This window comes from Heptranchias perlo, chromosome 10 (assembly GCF_035084215.1).
Source record: "Heptranchias perlo isolate sHepPer1 chromosome 10, sHepPer1.hap1, whole genome shotgun sequence".
NCBI classification, from domain to species: Eukaryota; Metazoa; Chordata; class Chondrichthyes; order Hexanchiformes; family Hexanchidae; genus Heptranchias; species Heptranchias perlo.
In genome coordinates this window covers 58,598,735-58,616,924 of record NC_090334.1, presented here as the reverse complement: position 1 = coordinate 58,616,924, position 18,190 = coordinate 58,598,735, and the positions used below count along the sequence as shown (strand labels likewise).

Genomic DNA, 18,190 nt, shown 5'->3' with positions numbered 1-18,190 from the left:
TCTCTTATTCTCTTTAGATCTCCTCTGTGCTTTCTGTATTCAGCTTGGTTCTCTAATGTATTATGAACTTTACACTTGTCATAAGCCTCCTTTTTCTGTTTCATTTTAATCTCTATATCTCTAGTCATCCAGGGTGCTTTAGAGGTCCTTCCTGTCCCCCTCATCATAATGCATCTACTCTGTACCCGAACCATCTTCTCCCTGAAGGTCTCCATTGTTCAATTATTGTTTTGCCTACCAATTTTTGATTCCAATCCAACAGGGCAAGATCCCTTTTTAGCTCACTGAAATTAGCCCTCCTCCAGTTAAGTATTTTTACACTTGGTTGTTCCTTGTCCTTTTCCATAACTATTTTAAACCTAATGATAGTATGATAACTGTTCCCCAAATGCTCCCCCACTAAAACATGCTCCACCTGCCCCACTTTATTCCCCAGAACTAGATCCAGCACTGCTTCCTTCCTCGTTGGACTGGAAATATACTGATCAAGAAAGTTCTTTTGTATACATTTCAGGAATTCCTCCCCCTTTTTTCCCTTTATATTGTTACTATCCCAGTCTATATTGGAATGACTGAAGTCCCCCGTGATCACTACTCCAGAGTTCTTGCATCTTTCTGTAATTTGCCTGCAAATTTGCTCCTCTATCTCCTTCCCACTATTTGGTGGCCTATGGTATACACCCAGTAGCATAATAGCTCCTCTTTTGTTCCTTAATTCTAACCAAATAAATTCTGGCTCTGACCCCTCAACTACATCTCCTTTTCCGGTGCTAAAATAGTTTCTTTGATCAATACTGCCACTCCCCTCCACTTTCTTTCCTTCCCTATCTTTCCTGAATACATTGTAGCCAGGAATATTAAGTACCCAATTACCCTTCTTTGAGCCAGGTCTCTGTTATTGTTAATATAGCCCCATGTGGGAACTTGTGCCTGCAGCTCACCAACCTTATTTACCACGCTACGTGCATTTACACACATGCACTCCAAACTCATCTTCGACTGCCTCGCATTTGCCCCCTGTCTGATTCCTCCTATTTCTAAACTATTCTTTATTCCAGTGCTATTTGTTGCTCCCAGTCCTCTGTGCACCTTGTTTCTCCTTTCTAATATTTCATTCTGGTGCCCATTCCCCTGCCAAATTAGTTTAAACCCTCCCCCACAGCACTAGTTAACCTCCCTGCGAGGACATTGGTCCCAGCTCTGTTGAGGTGCAACGTGTCTGGCTTGTAAAGGTCCATCCTGCCCCAGAACTGGTCACAATGCCCCAGGAATCTGAACCCCTCCCTCCTGCAACATTTCTGCAGCTACGCAATAACCTTTTTTATCCTACTATTCCTATACTCATTGGTGTGTGGCACTGGGAGTAATTCAGAGATTACTATCTTTGAAGTTCTGCTTTTTAACTTCCTCCCTAGCTCCTGAAACTCTGACCGCAGGACCTCAACCCTTTTTCTTCCTATATCATTGGTTCCCACATGGACCACAAGGTTCCCCTTCCCCCCTCAAAATGTTCTGCACCCTCTCAGTGATATCCTTTATCCTGGCATCAGGGAGGCAACACACCATGCAGGACTCATGTCGGCGGTTGCAGAAACGCCTGTCTATCCCCCTGACTATCGAATCCCCCTAACAACTGAATTTCTACACTTTTTTGTGCCCCCCGTGCAGTCGAGTCTCCCATGGTGTCGTGGATTTGCTTCTGACTGCACTCCACGAGGTGTCATCACCCTCACTGGTATTCAACACTGAATACCGGTTTGTGAGTGTCACACTCCCAGGGGATTCCTGCACTACCTGTCTGTTCCTCCTTATCTGCCTGGTGGTCACCCACTCCCTCGCCTCCTGAACTCTCTGTAGCTGTGGGGTGACCACCTGCTGAAACGTGCTATCCACGAAACTCTCAGCTTCCCGTATGCACTGTAGTGATGCCAGCCACCCCTCAAGCTCAGAAACTCTAAGATCGAGTTTGAACAATTGGCGACACTTCCTGCACACGTGATTTTCCAGGGCACACAACTGGGGGATTCAGCGATGGTAATGTGATTGAAAATCAAGGGAAGACGGTTATGCTCTCTCTTACTGTGGGTGGTCATTGCCTGGCACTTGTGCGGCGAGAATGTAACTTGCCATTTAATGGCCTAAGCCTGGATGTTGTCCAGGTTTGCTGCATTCGGGCAGTGACTGCTTCATTTTCTGAGAAATTGTGACTGGAGCTCTACACTGTGCAATCAGCAGCGAACAGCCGCATTTCTGACCTGATGATGGAGGGAAGGTCATTGATGAAGCAGCTAAAGATATTTGGGCCTAAGATGCTGCACCGAGGACCTCCTGCAGCGACGTCCTGGGGCTGAGATGATTGGCCTCCAAAAACCACAGCCATTATCCTTTGTGCTAGAGATGACTCCAGCTACAGAAGAGTTTTCCCCCGATCCCCATTGACTTTACCAGGGCTCCTTGGTGCCACACTTGGCCGAATGCTATTTTGACATCAAGGGCAGTCACTCTCACCTCTCCATGGAATTCAGCTCTTTTGTCCATGTTTGGACCAAGACTGTAATGAGGTCTGGAGCTGAGAGATCCTGGTGGAACCCAAACTGAGCATCAGTGAGCAGGTTAATGGTGAGTAAGTGCCACTTGATAGCACTGTTGACAATTCCTGCCATCACTTTGCTGATGATTGAGAGTAGGTTGATAGGACGGTAACTGGCCGGGTTGCATTTGTCCTGCTTTTTGTGGACAGGACATACCTGAGCAATTTTCCACATTGTCAGGTAGATGCCAGTGTTGTAGCTGTATTGGAACAGCTTGGCTAGAGGCACGGCTAGTTCTGGAGCATAGGTCTTCAGCACTACAGCCGGGATTTTGTCGGGACCCGTAGCCTTTGCTGTGTGAAGTGCACTCAGCTGTTTCTTGATATCACGTGAAGTGAATCGAATTGGCTGAATATTGGCATCTGTGATGGTTGGGGGAACCTCAGGAGGAGGCCGAGATGGATCATCCACTCGGCATTTCTGGCTGAAGATGGTCGCAAACGCTTCAGCCTTGTCTTTTGCACTCATGTGCTGGGCTCCTCCATCAGAGGATGTTCATGAAACCTTATATATTTTCTAAACACTAATTTACATTTAACTTCTAAAACTACAATTTTAGAAAGCATAACTTCACTCAAAATATGAAGAATAGCAACTTCACCTCTGGCTGTGTGAATACTTTCTCATCTATACTGTGTATGGAATATTCAGTCTTATTATGACATTGCACTTGAGTAATGTGAAGATTTATCTGTCAGCACAGCATTTAAGATTTCCCATAGCAGAAGTGAACTGTTTATCACCTAACCTGCGATGAAGCCAAGTGTGAACGATCCTTCTTGTTCTTCAATGAAGGTGTATCTTGAGAGCTAAAAATTATGAACATAACTTTATGAACTACAGTTTTAATATCAATTTAACCTTTTGAAGACTGCAATACCATTTCTATCCAAAAAGAACTAAATTTTCCTTAAATCCTTAATTCCACTTTACAATATTCATAATTTCAAGATTATTTTAAGAAGGTTATATTACATAAAACATATGCAACAGGATGACAGAATGGATTAGAACTCTCTTCTTTTGATCTCTGAAATTTAGGTTTGAAAATCTCTCTCTGCCAGTTGTCAGGTTCCTAAATGTTTAATAGTTTTGTTCCAGATCAATTCTACAGCCTAAAGTCAGGCATAACATGATAGAATTTCACATCCAGTTTGAAAGCGAGGATCTTGGGTCTGAAACTACTGTATTAAACTTAAATAAGGGCAATTATAAAGGAATGAGGGCGGAATTGGCTAAAGTGGATTGGGTAAACAGATTAGATGGTATGATGGTGGATAAGCAGTGGCAAACATTTAAAAAGATATTTTATGACTCGCAACAAAAATATATCCCTGTGAGGAGGAAAGACTCCAAAAAAAGGGTGAACCAACCATGGCTAACTAAGGAAGTCAAGGATGGTATCAGGTTAAAAGAAAAAACATACAACATGGCAAAGATTACTGGTAAGCCCGAAGATTGGGAAAACTTTAAAAACAAGCAAAGGATGACTAAAAGAATAATAAAGAGGGAGAAAATAAATTATGAGAGTAAACTAGCAAGAAATAAAGAAACTCATAGTAAAAGCTTCTACAAGTATATAAAAAGGAAGAGGGTAGCTAAAGTAAACATTGGTCCCTTAGAGGATGAGACTGGGAAAATAATAAAGGAAAACAAGGAAATGGCAGAGGAATTGAACAGATATTTTGTATCTGTCTTCACAGTAGAAAACACCAATAATAGTAGAAAATCAAGGGGGAAAGGGAAGGGAGGAACTAAAAACAATCACTATCACTAGAGAAAAAGTACTAGGTAAACTAATGGGTCTAAAGGCTGACAAGTCCCCTGGACCTGATGGCTTGCATCCGAGGGTCTTAAAGGAAGTGGCTACAGAGATAGTGGATGCATTGGTTGTAATCTTCCAGAATTCACTAGATTCTGGAAAGGTCCCAGCAGATTGGAAAACCGCGAACTATTCAAGAAGGGAGTGAGACAGAAAGCAGGTAACTATAGACCAGTTAGCTTAACATCTGTCATTGCGAAAATGCTAGAATTCATTTTTAAGGAAGTAGTAGCAGGACATTTGGAGACTCATAATACAATCAAGGAGAGTCAACATGGTTTTATGAAGGGGAAATCATGTCTGACAAATTTATTAGAGTTCTTTGAGGAAGTAACGGGCAGGGTGGATAAAGGAGAACCATTGGATGCAGTATATTTGGATTTCCAAAAGGCATTCGATAAGGTGCCACATAAAAGATTACTGCACAACATAAGAGCTCATGGTGTTGGGGGTAACATACTGGCATGGATAGAGGATTGGCTAACTAACAGAAAACAAAGAGTTGGGATAAAAGGGTCATTTTCAAAATGGCAATCTGTAACTAGTGGAGTGCCGCAGGGATCAGTGCTGTGGCCTCAACTATTTACAATATATATCAATGATTTGGAGTGTCTTGTGGCCAAATTTGCTGATGATACAAAGATAGGTGGAAAAGCAAGTTGCGATGAGGGCACAAAGTGTCTGCAAAGGGACATTGACAGGTTAAGTGAATGGGCAAAAATTTGGCAGATGTAATATAATGTGGGAAAATGTGAAGTCGTCCACTTTGGGAGGAAAAATAAAAAAGCAAAATATTATTTGAATAGAGAAATACTACAAAATGCTGCGGTACAGAGGGATCTGGGTGTCCTTGTACATGAAACACAAAAAGTCAAGATGTGGAGATGCCGGTGATGGACTGGGGTTGACAATTGTAAACAATTTTACAACACCAAGTTATAGTCCAGCAATTTTATTTTAAATTCACAAGCTTTCGGAGGCTTCCCCCTTCGTCAGGTGAACGATGTGAATCACATCGTTCACCTGACGAAGGGGGAAGCCTCCGAAAGCTTGTGAATTTAAAATAAAATTGCTGGACTATAACTTGGTGTTGTAAAATTGTTTACAAAAAGTCAACACACAGGTGCAGCAAGTAATCCGGAAGGCAAACGGAATATTGGCCTTTATTTCTAGGGGGATGAACTATAAAAGCAGGGAAGTCATGCTACAACTGTACAGGTTGCTGGTGAGACCACACCTGGAGTACTGAGTACAGTTCTGGTGCCCTTATTTAAGGAAGGACATACTTGTATTGGAGGCAGTTCACAGAAGGTTCACTAGGTTGATTCCGGGTATGGAAGGGTTGTCTTATGAGGAAAGATTGAACAGGTTGGGTCTATACTCTTTGGAGTTTATAAGAATGAGAGGAGACCTTATTGAAACATACAAGATTCTGAGGGGACTCGATAGGGTAGATGCTGAGAGGATGTTACCTTTCATGGGGGAATCTAAAACTCGGAGGCATATTCTCAGAACGGAAATGAGGAGGAATTTCTTCTCCCAGAGGGTCGTGAATCTTTGGAATTCTTTACCCCAAAAAACTGTGGAGGCTGAGTCATTGAATACATTCAAGGCTGAGTTAGACAAATTTTTGATCAGCAAGGGAGTCAAAGGATATGGGGAAAAGGCGGGAAAGTGAAGTTGAGGTAAAAATCAGATCAGCCATGATCTCAATGAATGGCGGAGCAGGCTCGAGGGGCCAAATGGTCTACTCCTGCTCCTATCTCTTATGGTCTTATGGTCTTATCATCCAAGACAGTCACTAATTTTGCAATTTCACTAATAGGCAACTAGAACAATTGGGCAAGAAACTGAAATGTCATACTGGTGAGGTCAAGATTAGGTGTATTTTGTGGATAGTGTAAAGGAGTTTAATCTATGCAGTACTAGATGCAAAAAGAAGAAAAAAGTTCCATTATTCAAGACTAATAACCTTTTACCTGGATGAACAAAACCTCACCAAATTATTGTTTTCAAATAGCCATACTCAATGTCCTTCCTGTGTATATCATCAGAAATAATACAAACGCTGATGACGAGAAAATCACTGTCCACTACATAATTTAGAGCGTACCATGAGGTAGAAAACAAGCGGTAATTGAAGCTGAAACCTAATTCTAATCTAATCAAGCTACTACAGAACTCAGTTCAAGTCATCAGAAAGTATAGATTTTATTTAGAACTAAAATCTGAGTAACTAGATTTGCACAATATTATTGGTGCATTCAGTTAGAGCATCTGTAAATTTTGCACTAATCCGAATATATAGCTATTGAGAGTTGAATTTTAAAATTTCTGTAGTAGCTCGACTCATTTTTTATAATAAGGTTGGAGTGAATTTGCAACCTTTCCCTCAATCCTGCAAATGACATTAGTTGGGGGCTGTAAAATTGTGTTTAAGTTTATACTGAGGGACATAACCCTTCATGCAGGGAGGCAACTCTTCACGTTTGATAAGCAACTATATCTTAGATCCATTTTATCTAGTGCAAGTTACAATTATATCATTAGAGCTGGGATGTATCCCAGTTGAAACCTCTCCTCACTCCATTTTTTCCATTGCTGGTTCAGGAATGCAAGCTTAGTAACCAACTTGAGTCCTAAATGGAAATAGAATCTTAAGTTGTGTTTAAACACTAGAATCAAAATTCAGAATTGGGAAGGAAATCCTTCCCTACTTATTTTAATGGTAGCTGGCAGGAGGTATTCACTGGACATGTAATCCAGGCAGATTTTTTTCAAAATAAGGACCATACACAGTCAGTCTCTATGATGCTGCTTGTTTTCTGGCAAAAGGGACAGAATCTCCACTCAGGGCAAAATGATTCTCAACTTTTATTTGTGCGCTCTTTCTAGCACTTTTCTAGTACTTTAGCTTGAAAATATTTCTCCCAAGAGAAATTACTTAGTTTACACAGACTTATTATAAATATAACTAAATTTACACAGCATGAAACCAAACCCTTTAACATACAGTAGTACTTTACAGAGTTAAAGTAATTGACATTCTATGTAGCAATAATTCTGGAAACACAAGGCAAAAATACGATCAGTTCGCAGGAATTCACAATACCTGTTCAAATCGGTCTGTGTTTCTTGAGTCACTAGTTTCTTTTGTGGAAGTTTTTTCTTCTTTACAGGAGTATAATACCTGTAATGGGACAGAGAAGACTGAGCTTCTTTTTTCAGAATACGTGGAGTGAATCGTTGACCATTTGTAAAATAGTGAGCATGTTTCTCCAAAACATCACCATTATATGTTTTTTGATGTGCATCCTGAAATAATCTGTAACAACGCTGGCTATTTGCAAGGCTAGCTGATGAACTGCAGAAAGTTCTGTAACGTTGCCTGGGAGATGAAGACATCCTGGAGCTCAGGTCTGAGTGGCACCTATTGAGTGTTTTCTGAGTAGTTTCCTTATCAATATTGGCAGTTGAAGGCAACACTGAAAACTTCCCTTGGGAAGAGACAAAGGTTCGGTCAGGAGTCACGCAACCATTTGCTAAATCTCTGGTAGTGTCATTGTGTTGTGGTATGGACGGATTCTGTGAACAATAAATGAAAAGATATTGAGCGTGTGAAAATGTTATTTATAAAGTAGTTCCCCACTGGAACAAGTTATGAAGAAAAAAGAAAGACTTGCATTTATATAGAGCCTTTCACGATCTCAGGACATCCCAAAGCGCTTTATAGCCAATGAAGTACTTTTGAAATGTGGTCACTGTTGTAATGTAGGAAACATGGCAGCCAATTTGCGCACAGCAAGGTCCCACAAACAGCAATGTGATAATGACTAGATAATCTGTTTTAGTGATGTTGGTTAAGGATAAATGTTGGCCAGAATACCTCTGCTCTTCTTCAAAATAGTGCCATGGATGTTTTACGTCCACCTGAGAGGGTAGACGGGGCCTCGGTTTAATGTCTACTCTGAAGGATGGCTCCTCTGACATTGCAGCGCTCCCTCAGTACTGCACTGGTTGTATCAGTCTAGATTTTGTGCTCAAGTCTTTGGAGTGGGACTTGAACCTGTAACCTTCTGACTCAGAGGTGAGAGTGCTACCAACTGAGCCACGGTTGACACTTATGATACAAGAAACTATTTATGAGTCCATTACCTGTACAGACCCTATACAATAAAACCTTCTGATATACAACCCTCATTAGAAGATGCCTTGTGCATGGCTCCTATGGGCAACATTATAGGGTCTCTCATATACAATGGAGCATCTGAAAGTCATCTAACCAAAATGGCAACACAAGAATGTGAATTTCACAGGATAATGTTTGATGATGTCTTCATATAGAGGATCCTCGAATTCTAATTGAGAATTAAGGGTTCCGACAGTGACAATGAAAGCTAACCAACAGCTATACCTAGGCAGTAGTCACTGATGCTGCTGGTTCATTAGGTACTGACGTTAACATGAGACACTCAACAGGCTCAACCAGTAGAGCTACCTGGGATGTACGTACGATCCTTTATAATCACCAATTTTGACTCAAAAGGTTACCAAAGAAAAGTTTTAATTGGAAAGGAGTCATTAGCTGAGGCTAGATGATTTAAATCTGATGCTACCTCAGTGGTTTGATATTAAATAAGACTGACACTATAAACTATCTGGTGATGAGAGGAAGAGACAACACTGTCATCTTAAATGTTCAGTAAGATTTCAGTCAGTGCTAAGATAAAAACATAAGAACATAAGAAATAGGAGCAGGAATAGGCCATTCAATAAGATCATGGCTGATCTTCAACCTCAACTCCACTTTCCCGCCCGATCCCCATATCCCTTGATTCCCTTAGAGTCCAAAAATTTATCGATCTCAGTCTTGAATATACTCAACGACCGAGCATCCACAGCCCTCCAGGGTAAGGTGTTCATCAACGTTTTGTAGCTGGTATAAGGAACATCAATAACAACCATAGAGAACTCTGGGACAGAAAGGATTGTGGCACACATTCTTCTGACAGCAGTAATCGTCAACATGTGGATATTAAGCTAGATGGATATTAAGCTAGCACAGATATTAAGCTAGCATGGACACCTATACCCTCAAGGATTTTGGAAGAGGTGCACATGTAAGGATTGCTCAGGCACCAACCAAAATCAAAGGCCATGACACTAGCTGGTCATCTGATATCCAGTCACAAGTGCTCTGGACAAATGCAATCCCATTCAATGAAGGGAGATTGAGCAATGCTATCCTTTGGTTGAGAATCAACTTTCACGTATTTTTGGCATTTATTATAAGCTCTTCAACAAATGTGAACAGGTTGTTCACTCTTTGAAGTTGTGGGCAAGGAAAAAATAGACACTTCTAATGATTATTTGTTACAGAAAATGCCCAGAGGGATGTATAAAATTTGAATTTGCTACTTGGATCAACCGAAGTATGCTCTAAGTCAACTGAGGCACTACCCAATGCTGAAAAGGGTGTTAACTGATGAAAGTCCTACTGAAGAATTTTTCATTCAGGAAAATAAATTGTTGTCCAACTCGTGAGCAAAAGACTTACTTTTTTTTAAGTATTCAAAATGACTATTAGTGCAATTTGGATTCTTTTTGAAAGATGGTGAGCGGGGACAGGTGTGGGGGTCTCGTTGTGCGAAACAACATTCTCAGCAATCACTCTGATGAAATCAAAGTACCACTGAAAACTGCTGGTCAAAAACCTAGAAATTGAAAACTTTGGTAAAAGAGAAAGACTGCAAGCTTTCCTACTGAATGGTGGTAGATGTTTGTTAACTAAATATACACAAGTATATATACCTACTACAATTAATGTATGTGGCTAAAACAGTGTCGCTGCAGCCAAACATGCGGCTAATCAGCGATTTCTATTGGACAACATAGGTATAGCACTTTTAACATAGAAAAATGGCCCAAGCTGCTTCACAGAGGCATAACCAAAAAATGGACACCCACTTCTTTGACCAAGGTTTTGGTCACCCCTCCTAATAGCTCCTTCTTGTGATCAAGAGCTTGGTCAAAACAATGGGTTTTAAGGAGGGTCTTGAAGAAGGACAGTGAGGTAGAGAGGTGGGGGTTTAGCGAGGCAATTCCAGAACATTGGGTCTAGATGGCTGAAGCTACAGCTGGCAATGCTGGGGCAAAGGGAGGGGGAATGCATGAACCAGAGTCAGAGGAACGGAGTTCTAGGAAGTTGGAGTTGTAGGGCTGGAGAAGGTTACAGAAGTAGGGATGGGTAAGGCCATGAATGGATTTAAACATGAGGAAGAGAATTTTAAATTGGATGACCTGGAGCCAATGTATGTCAGCGAGGATAGGGGTGATGGGTGAGCGGGATAAGGTACGGGAGTAGAGTTTTGGATGAGCTGAAGTTTATGGAAGGTGGAGGATAGGAGAGCATTGGATTAGTCGTGTTTGGAGATGAAAAAGATATGGGTTTTAGCAGCAGATAGGGTGAGGTAGGGGCAGAGGCAGGCGATGTTACAGAGGTGAAAGTAGGCAGTCTTCGTGATAGAAAGGATATGAGGTCAGAAACTCAACTTGGGGTTGAAAAAGACACCAAGACTGCAAACAGTCTGTTTCACCCTGAGACAATGGCCAAGAAGAAAGATGGAATTAGTAAGAAGTGTACAGATTTTGTGGCAGGGGCTGAAGACAATGGCTTTGGTCTTTCCAATGTTTAACTGGAGGAAATTGCATTCATCCAAGAATGATGTTGGACAAGCAGTCTGACAACACAGACAGTAGAGGGATCAAAAAAAGTGGTGGAGAGGTAGACCCAGATGCTGTCAGCCTACGTACAGAATGGGTTTGTGGCCTAGAAGAGTGGAACAAAATTATAAATGGAACAAAACTTCAGGAGCTGCTGGATGACACCGTACGTTACTCCTGACCATTACCAGTTTATAAGCTACCTCAAAGGAAACATTCTGTGTAACTCATGCAGCTTGTGACTGTGTTCAGGACTTGGGAATACCACTGACTTGTTGGTACCAATCGATTAAAAAAAAAACTTTCCTGACAGGAGATTGATTTTCTTCCTATGCTTAGGTAAAAGTAAAGGATTCAACAGTATCAGGGCATGATTGGGAAGAGAGGCCTCTTTTAAGGAAATTGGAGAATGGGGCAGTAAAGAAATGATATCGGAGCTTACAAATAGGAAGATCATGAAGGATTCTCAAAATACATGCCAATTTTGAATGTATGGATGCTAAAGAGAGATCATGAGAGCCTATCACATGACATGAAGGGAAGTCCCACTTAAGTTAATAAGGCATGTAACGTGACACTCACACCAACAACAACTTGCCTTTATACAGTTCCTTTAATGTAGAAAAACATCCCAAGGAGCTTCACAGAAGTATAATCAGACAAAAATGGGCTCACTGTGCCACTTACAAGCACAATAGCATTTGAATGTTGCGGTCGCTCACTGTATTCAATATATAGTAGATAATACAGAATTAAAACTGATGAGTGGTTTAATGTAAAATAAAAACAAAGCCCTGAAAATGCATGGGATGCAATCCTGATTGGTTACGCCAGAATCATACCCGTCAGTGCCCTCCAGTACTGACCCCGACAAAGTTTGCGGAGTCAGCAGGAGAGCACCTCATCTGCCAGAGGGCACCATGTCATTACGAGCACAACTCAGGTGCCCTCTGGCACCTGGCTGCCATCCCAGGAGGCTGGTGCCCAGAGAAACCTCTTCTGTGTTCCCTTAACCAGGGGCCAATTTTCCATCATTCTGGTCCATTTCCTTGTCCTCGACCCCATGGGGCCCACTTGCACCCTCATGAAGTCTGATACACCTCATCTCTCTAGGCAGACCAACCTCCAGACATTTTCAAGCATATCCAGGTCTCAGACATTTTCAAGCATATCCAGGTCTGAGACATTCTGCTGAACTCCCACTGGAGTTACGCAAGAGGCTGGCAGAATGGTCAAGTAAATTTGACCCCTCAGGGTTTTAATTGAGCAAGTCTGCTGGAAGAGAGAAATATATAGTCTAAAAAAAAGGTTACTGAATGTGGCAACCTTCTCCTGATGTCAGAAAGGGAAAATAAATTATTTATTGCCAATTTTAAATCCATTCTCAGGTTTCATAAACGAAAACATAATACTTCTCCAACCAGTGAAAATCCTGTGCAGTGTATCTAAACTGATTATTAAATAGCAATAGTTATACCAGAAAGTATGAGAAAAGGACATCACATTCACCACAAAGAATACCATTCTCTGGGTCTATAGTAGTTAGAAACACAAATCAGCAAGGATTGGAATGGGGGGGGGAATTTATGCAGGACTGTCCCTCAAGAGATTAAATGGATGGGGTAGATTCTAAGATAGGGTAGATTGTACATGGTCTATGAAAGGAGCAAGGCTGATTGGACTTTTTCTCATACTATGTTCTTAGGTTTTGGCAGCACCACTACCAGTTTTTCATGGCATTGAGTTATGCTGCTCCTTGCTCAATTTTGGACCCAACGTCAATTTAGCTGCCTGTTCATGTCTTGAGTTGTTGCAGACACAGTTCATGGTGAGTGAGAGGATTCCCTGTCTTCTAACAATAGGAGTATTATGCCATGTGTTATGTCTTTGGCTCTTTCCTGCCATTCTTAATTTAGATATTTTGGCTTTTGTATTTTAAACTACTCTCATACGTGATGCTAAATTGCCTATGGTCTCAAAAGTATTTTACCTGGCTCTACTATCCAAATAAATGTTGATAGCTGTGCAGGAAATGAACAGAACACCTTTATTTCAGATGGGAGATGGAGGGAGAGGTCGTGGGGGCAAAAGGACAGTAGAGAGGAGATTGGTGACATCATCTGCAGACATGGGACTACCTTCCACATGCACACTGATGACTTGCAGCTCTATCCCTCCACCACCTCTTGCAAGCCCTCCACCATCTCTGTCAGACTGCTTACCTAACATCTGGTCTTGGATGAGTTGCAATTCACTCCAAATAAACATTAGGAACACCAAAATTTTCAGCTCCAGCTCCCACCACAAACTCCATACCCTCATCACCGACTAAACCCCTTCTCTGGCCACTACCACAGGCTGAACCAGACTGTTCACAACCTCAGCATCCTAAACAACCATCATCTAAGCTTCCAACCACATGTCCTCTTCATCATAAAGACTGGCTACTTTCACTTCTGTAACATCACCCGTCCCCAATCCTTCCTCAGCCCATATGCTACTGAAATGCTCATCCATATCTTTGTTACCTCCAGAATCAACTATTCCAATGATCTGCTGGCTAGTCCCACAACCTCCACCCTCCGTAAACTTCAGCACATCCCAAATCTTCGCTCTCAGTATCCTATCCTGCACCAACTCCCACTCGCCCATCATCCCTTTGTTTGCTGGTATATTGGAGGGTTCCAGTTCCCCCAACATCTGAAATTTATCATTCTCAACCTTGTGTTTAAATACCTTTATGGCCTTGCCCCCGCACCCCCCCCGCCCCCCACACCAAATCCTATCACTGTAAGCTTCTCCAGCTCATCTGTTCCTTTGACTCTGGCCTCTTGCGCATCCCCCCCTTCATCCCATCACTGGTGACCATCCCTAAACTGCCTAGGTGCCATGCTCTGGAATTCCTCCCCTAATCCTTTCCTCTACTCCTCTCTTCCTTTAAGACCCTCCTTAAAACCTACCTCTTTGACATTTATGGTCATCCCACCTTCTACCTCCTTTGGCTTGGCATTCATTATTTTCCTTATGCCTCTGTTTAGCACCTTAGGGTGTTTTTTTTTGTTAAAGTTGCTACATAAATGCAAGTTGTTTTTATTGTTGTTGAACTAAAAGAACTACTACTAAGCTGAAGTTAGATAAAAATGTTTCATTTTTGTTACATCGCTGTTTTATAACAATAGGGGCATTATGCCATGTAACACACAGTATATGATTTACAATTACTGAAGTTAAATTGTATTTTTATTACATGGTACTCATGGATTTTACTGGTGTTGTGGGGATCGAATTTCAGGACTTTGTCCATTTTTCTGTGAAAACTTTAAATGAGTGGCCCTGATTACTATTACATGTTCATTTACCTTTATATTTAATTTTCATCGCATTCTTTTTTTAAAGCTCAGGATACATGCGGAGATGGTAGGCAACATATAGTGGATTAGAGAAAGATATGTGGGATTTAGGAGTAGTGGAGAAGAAGGGGTTAAGAGGTTTAGCAGCATGCATGGGGTTCTGGCCTTTGGTAGCACTGGAAAAGTTTCTGGAGCATGGCGGTACTAGAAGTGGAAATTGGGGTTTGGTTTACTGGAGGATTCTTGGGTCTTGCAGTGGTAGTAGTGAGAAGGAGGGCATCAGAACTCGAGGTGGGGGTGCCTAGTGTGCACGGATGGAGTGTCAGGTCTGGTCAGTGGAGAGAAGTCCTGCACCCTGGAAGTACTGGGAGGAGGAAGCTTAGGTTTGTTAGTACCAGTGGGTTACAAAGTGGGCTTTGATTTAGTGGGTGCTTCTTGGTGTCTGGTAGTAGTAGGGGATTCCACAGATTTACAGCAGTGAGGGAGGGGCAGAATTTGGCAGTCATTTGGGAGCATCCCGGAGGATGGGGTAGAGGGTCCTAGGAAGTGTCAACATTGGGAGGGTGATGGGGTCCAGAACACTGAAGAGGAGCCTAGGATGTGTCAGTGATCCCACAATCTGGTAGCACTCAGGGATCTGGATGGATTAGGAGGGGTGTCAGGGTCAGGAAGTGCTGGGAGGAATAACCATGGTCACACAGCACTGAGGAGTGAGTACTTGGAAGACTCAAAGCAATAGTAAGGCCCCTGGCAGAATTGTGGAAGTGTCCCAGGGTCTTGTAGAATGAGAGCGGAAGGCTGGTACTGGGGTCTGCCAGTAATGGAGACAGAGGCCCTGGACAGCAGTGGGGAAGAATGACAGATGTGGATCACAGGGGATTTTGCAGGTCTAAATGTAGCAGCAGGGCAGGGTCCACGGGTCCAAAAACAATAAAAACGAAAACAAACAAGTAAAGCTAGCAGCATTTATATTGTCCTCTGAATGTGGAAAAAACACTTTTCAGCGGAAGACCTGGGATTAAGCTGCGTTACTGCATAAACTTGAGTGGTATTTTTCGGGAAGCTATTACAGGACAATGGAGTTTGTTAGCTTTCATCCTACGGGATGAGTAATATTATAATAAATAAAAGAAAAATATTAAGAGAAGTTAGTTAGGCTAAAGGAAGACACAGTGCTGGGACCTGATGGGATATATCCAATGGTCCTGAGGGAAGTGCGGAAAGAAATAGCGGAGACCGTGTTCTATTGAGAGTTGGTATGTGCCACAGGACAGAGACCGACCAATGTAATACCAATTTTCAAAATGGGAGTCAGAACTAACCTAAGTAATTACAAGTCTCGTCAGTGGTAGGAAAATTTTGGAATCTTTAATTAAAGAAGAAATTACTAAATATGTAGATGAAAAGAAAATAATTAGAAGCAGCCGACATGGATTTCAGAAAGGAAGATCATGCTTGACAAAGCTGAGTTCTTTGAGGAAGTGACAGATATGGTGGATGGGGGAAATGCTTTGGATGTGGTGTACATGGACTTTCAGACAGCCTTTGACAAGGTACCACACAGGAGACCATTGGAGAATATTAAAGGGTATGGAATTAGGGGGTGGGTAGCAAATTGGATTAAAAACTGGTTAGAGGGGAAGAAACGGAAAATCAGAGTTAAGGGCAGTTTCTCAGAGTGGTTGAGAGTGGCTAGCGATATGCCACAGGGGTTCTGTTCTGGAATTGCTTCTATTTACTGTACATCAAAAATTTGGATATAGGGCTAGAGGGAGTGGTATCCAAATTTTCAGACAATACCAAATAGGAGGCACAGTAAATAGTTCTGAGGACCAAAGGAAGCTGCAAGAGGATATTGATAAGATGGTGGATGGGCAAAAAAAGAGGCAGATGGAATTCAATGTCAGTAAATGTGCGATGGTACAGTTTGGTAAAAAAAAAGTAATAATTACACTATGACTGAGGGAAGGCTGGGTAATGTGGAAGAGCAAAGAGATTTGGGGTTTAGGTCCACAAGATATTAAAAGTAGCACATCAAATGGATAAGGTAATTAAAAATGCTAATGCAATTCTGGGTTTTCTTGCAAGGCCTTTATCTATAAAAGTCGAGATGTAATGCCAAATCTACATAAAATCTTAATACGAGCACAGCTGGAGTATTGCGGGTGGTTTTGGGCTCCCAAAGTATGGGAAGGATGTTGACACAATAGAGGGTACAGCACAGATTCACTAGGATGCCCCCTGGTATGATGAAATACAATACAATAGAAAGAAAGACTTGAAAAATTGGGGCTGTTTTCATTAGAGCAGAGGAGATTATGGGATGATTTCATGGAGATGTCCAAAATTATGAAAGGATGGAATACTGTAGATAGAAACAGGTTGCGTCTGAGGGGTCTAGAATGACGGGATATAGATACAAGATTAAATGTAAGAAATTTAGGACAGATCAGGAGAAATGTTTTACACAGAAGGTTGTGAGATGTGGAATGCACAACATTTAACAATAAGTTAGGTAGGTGGTTGAAGGAAAGGGGGAGTAAAGGGATATGGTAACATCATTGAACCCTCTCTGATAGTCCAAATGCAATGTCAGGAAGCCACAGCCAAGGAAAAAAGGGCCCTGTGTGTATTGCTCAGACCATTCATTAAAAAACTAGGACCACAATATAAGACTTTGCTAAGACCTAATTGGGAGTACAGTGTCCATTTTTTGTTCCCTCCCCCCCCACCCCCCCACTTCAGGCAGGGCATTTTTGCTCTGAAGAGTATGCAAGAAGGGCAACAAAATGATCCCTGGCCTGAGAGCACTGAGTTATGAAGGATCAGCTTTCCCATGTGCATTGATGATACCCAACTCTGCTCTCCACCACTTTTCTTGACCTCTCAATTGCCTCAGTGCTATCAGATTGTATATCTAACATCAAGACCTGAACTTTCTCCAATTCAATAACAGGAAGATTGAAGCCTTCGTCTTTGGCCCCCACCACAACCTGCATCCCCTTGCCACTAACTCCATCTCCTTGCCAGCCACTCTATCAGGCTGAATGAGATATTCGCAATCTTGATGTCTTGTTCAATTCTGAGATGAGTTTTAAACCCCATATCCCATCCCTCACCAAGCCCATTTCCGCAGTACAATATTGCCCATCTCAGCCCCTCTGCCCCTGAAACTCTTATGCATGTCTTATGCAAGTCCTCCACACGTAACTACACCAATGCTTTCCTTGCTGGCCTCCCATCTTCCTCCAACAACAACAACTTACATTTATACAGAACCTTAAACATAGAAAAAGGTACCAAAGGTCTGCTGTGCATATCCTGCCCCACACTAAGTACTGCTCGCCCATCACCTTTATCCTTTGACATCTACAATGGCTCTCCACCCCCAACGTATTCAATTTAAAATCCCTGTCTACAAATATCTCCATGGCCTTGCCCTACCCTTTCTCTGCAATTTCCTCTAGCCCTATATCCACTCCCAAAAGCTACACTCCTCTGATTTTGGCCTTAAGTGCACCCCCCTCCCATCCCCACTTCTTCCCACCAAGAGCCTACGGCTGCCTTAGTCCTACTTATTGGAACTCCCTCCCAGAACTTCTCTGCTTATTACCTCTTCCTCCATCTTTAAAAACATTCTCAACACCCAGCTCTTCAACCAAGTCTTTATTCATCCCTATTTATCTTTGCCTTTCTGTCTGGGC

The 18,190-nt window shown here is 42.0% G+C and overlaps 1 protein-coding gene across 2 annotated transcripts in view; it reads right to left on the bottom strand.

Annotated features, from left to right (window-relative positions):
- The window catches only part of LOC137326164 (spermatogenesis-associated protein 7-like), an 82,150-nt gene that overhangs the window by 38,269 nt on the left and 25,691 nt on the right, over positions 1-18,190 (bottom strand). For both annotated transcript variants that reach the window (XM_067991038.1, XM_067991039.1), the window contains 2 exons: positions 7,526-7,998; positions 3,340-3,400 (listed from right to left, as the gene is read on the bottom strand). In XM_067991038.1, the coding sequence (XP_067847139.1) occupies positions 3,340-3,400; positions 7,526-7,998 (534 nt within the window). The remainder of the gene's footprint in view (positions 1-3,339; positions 3,401-7,525; positions 7,999-18,190) is intronic.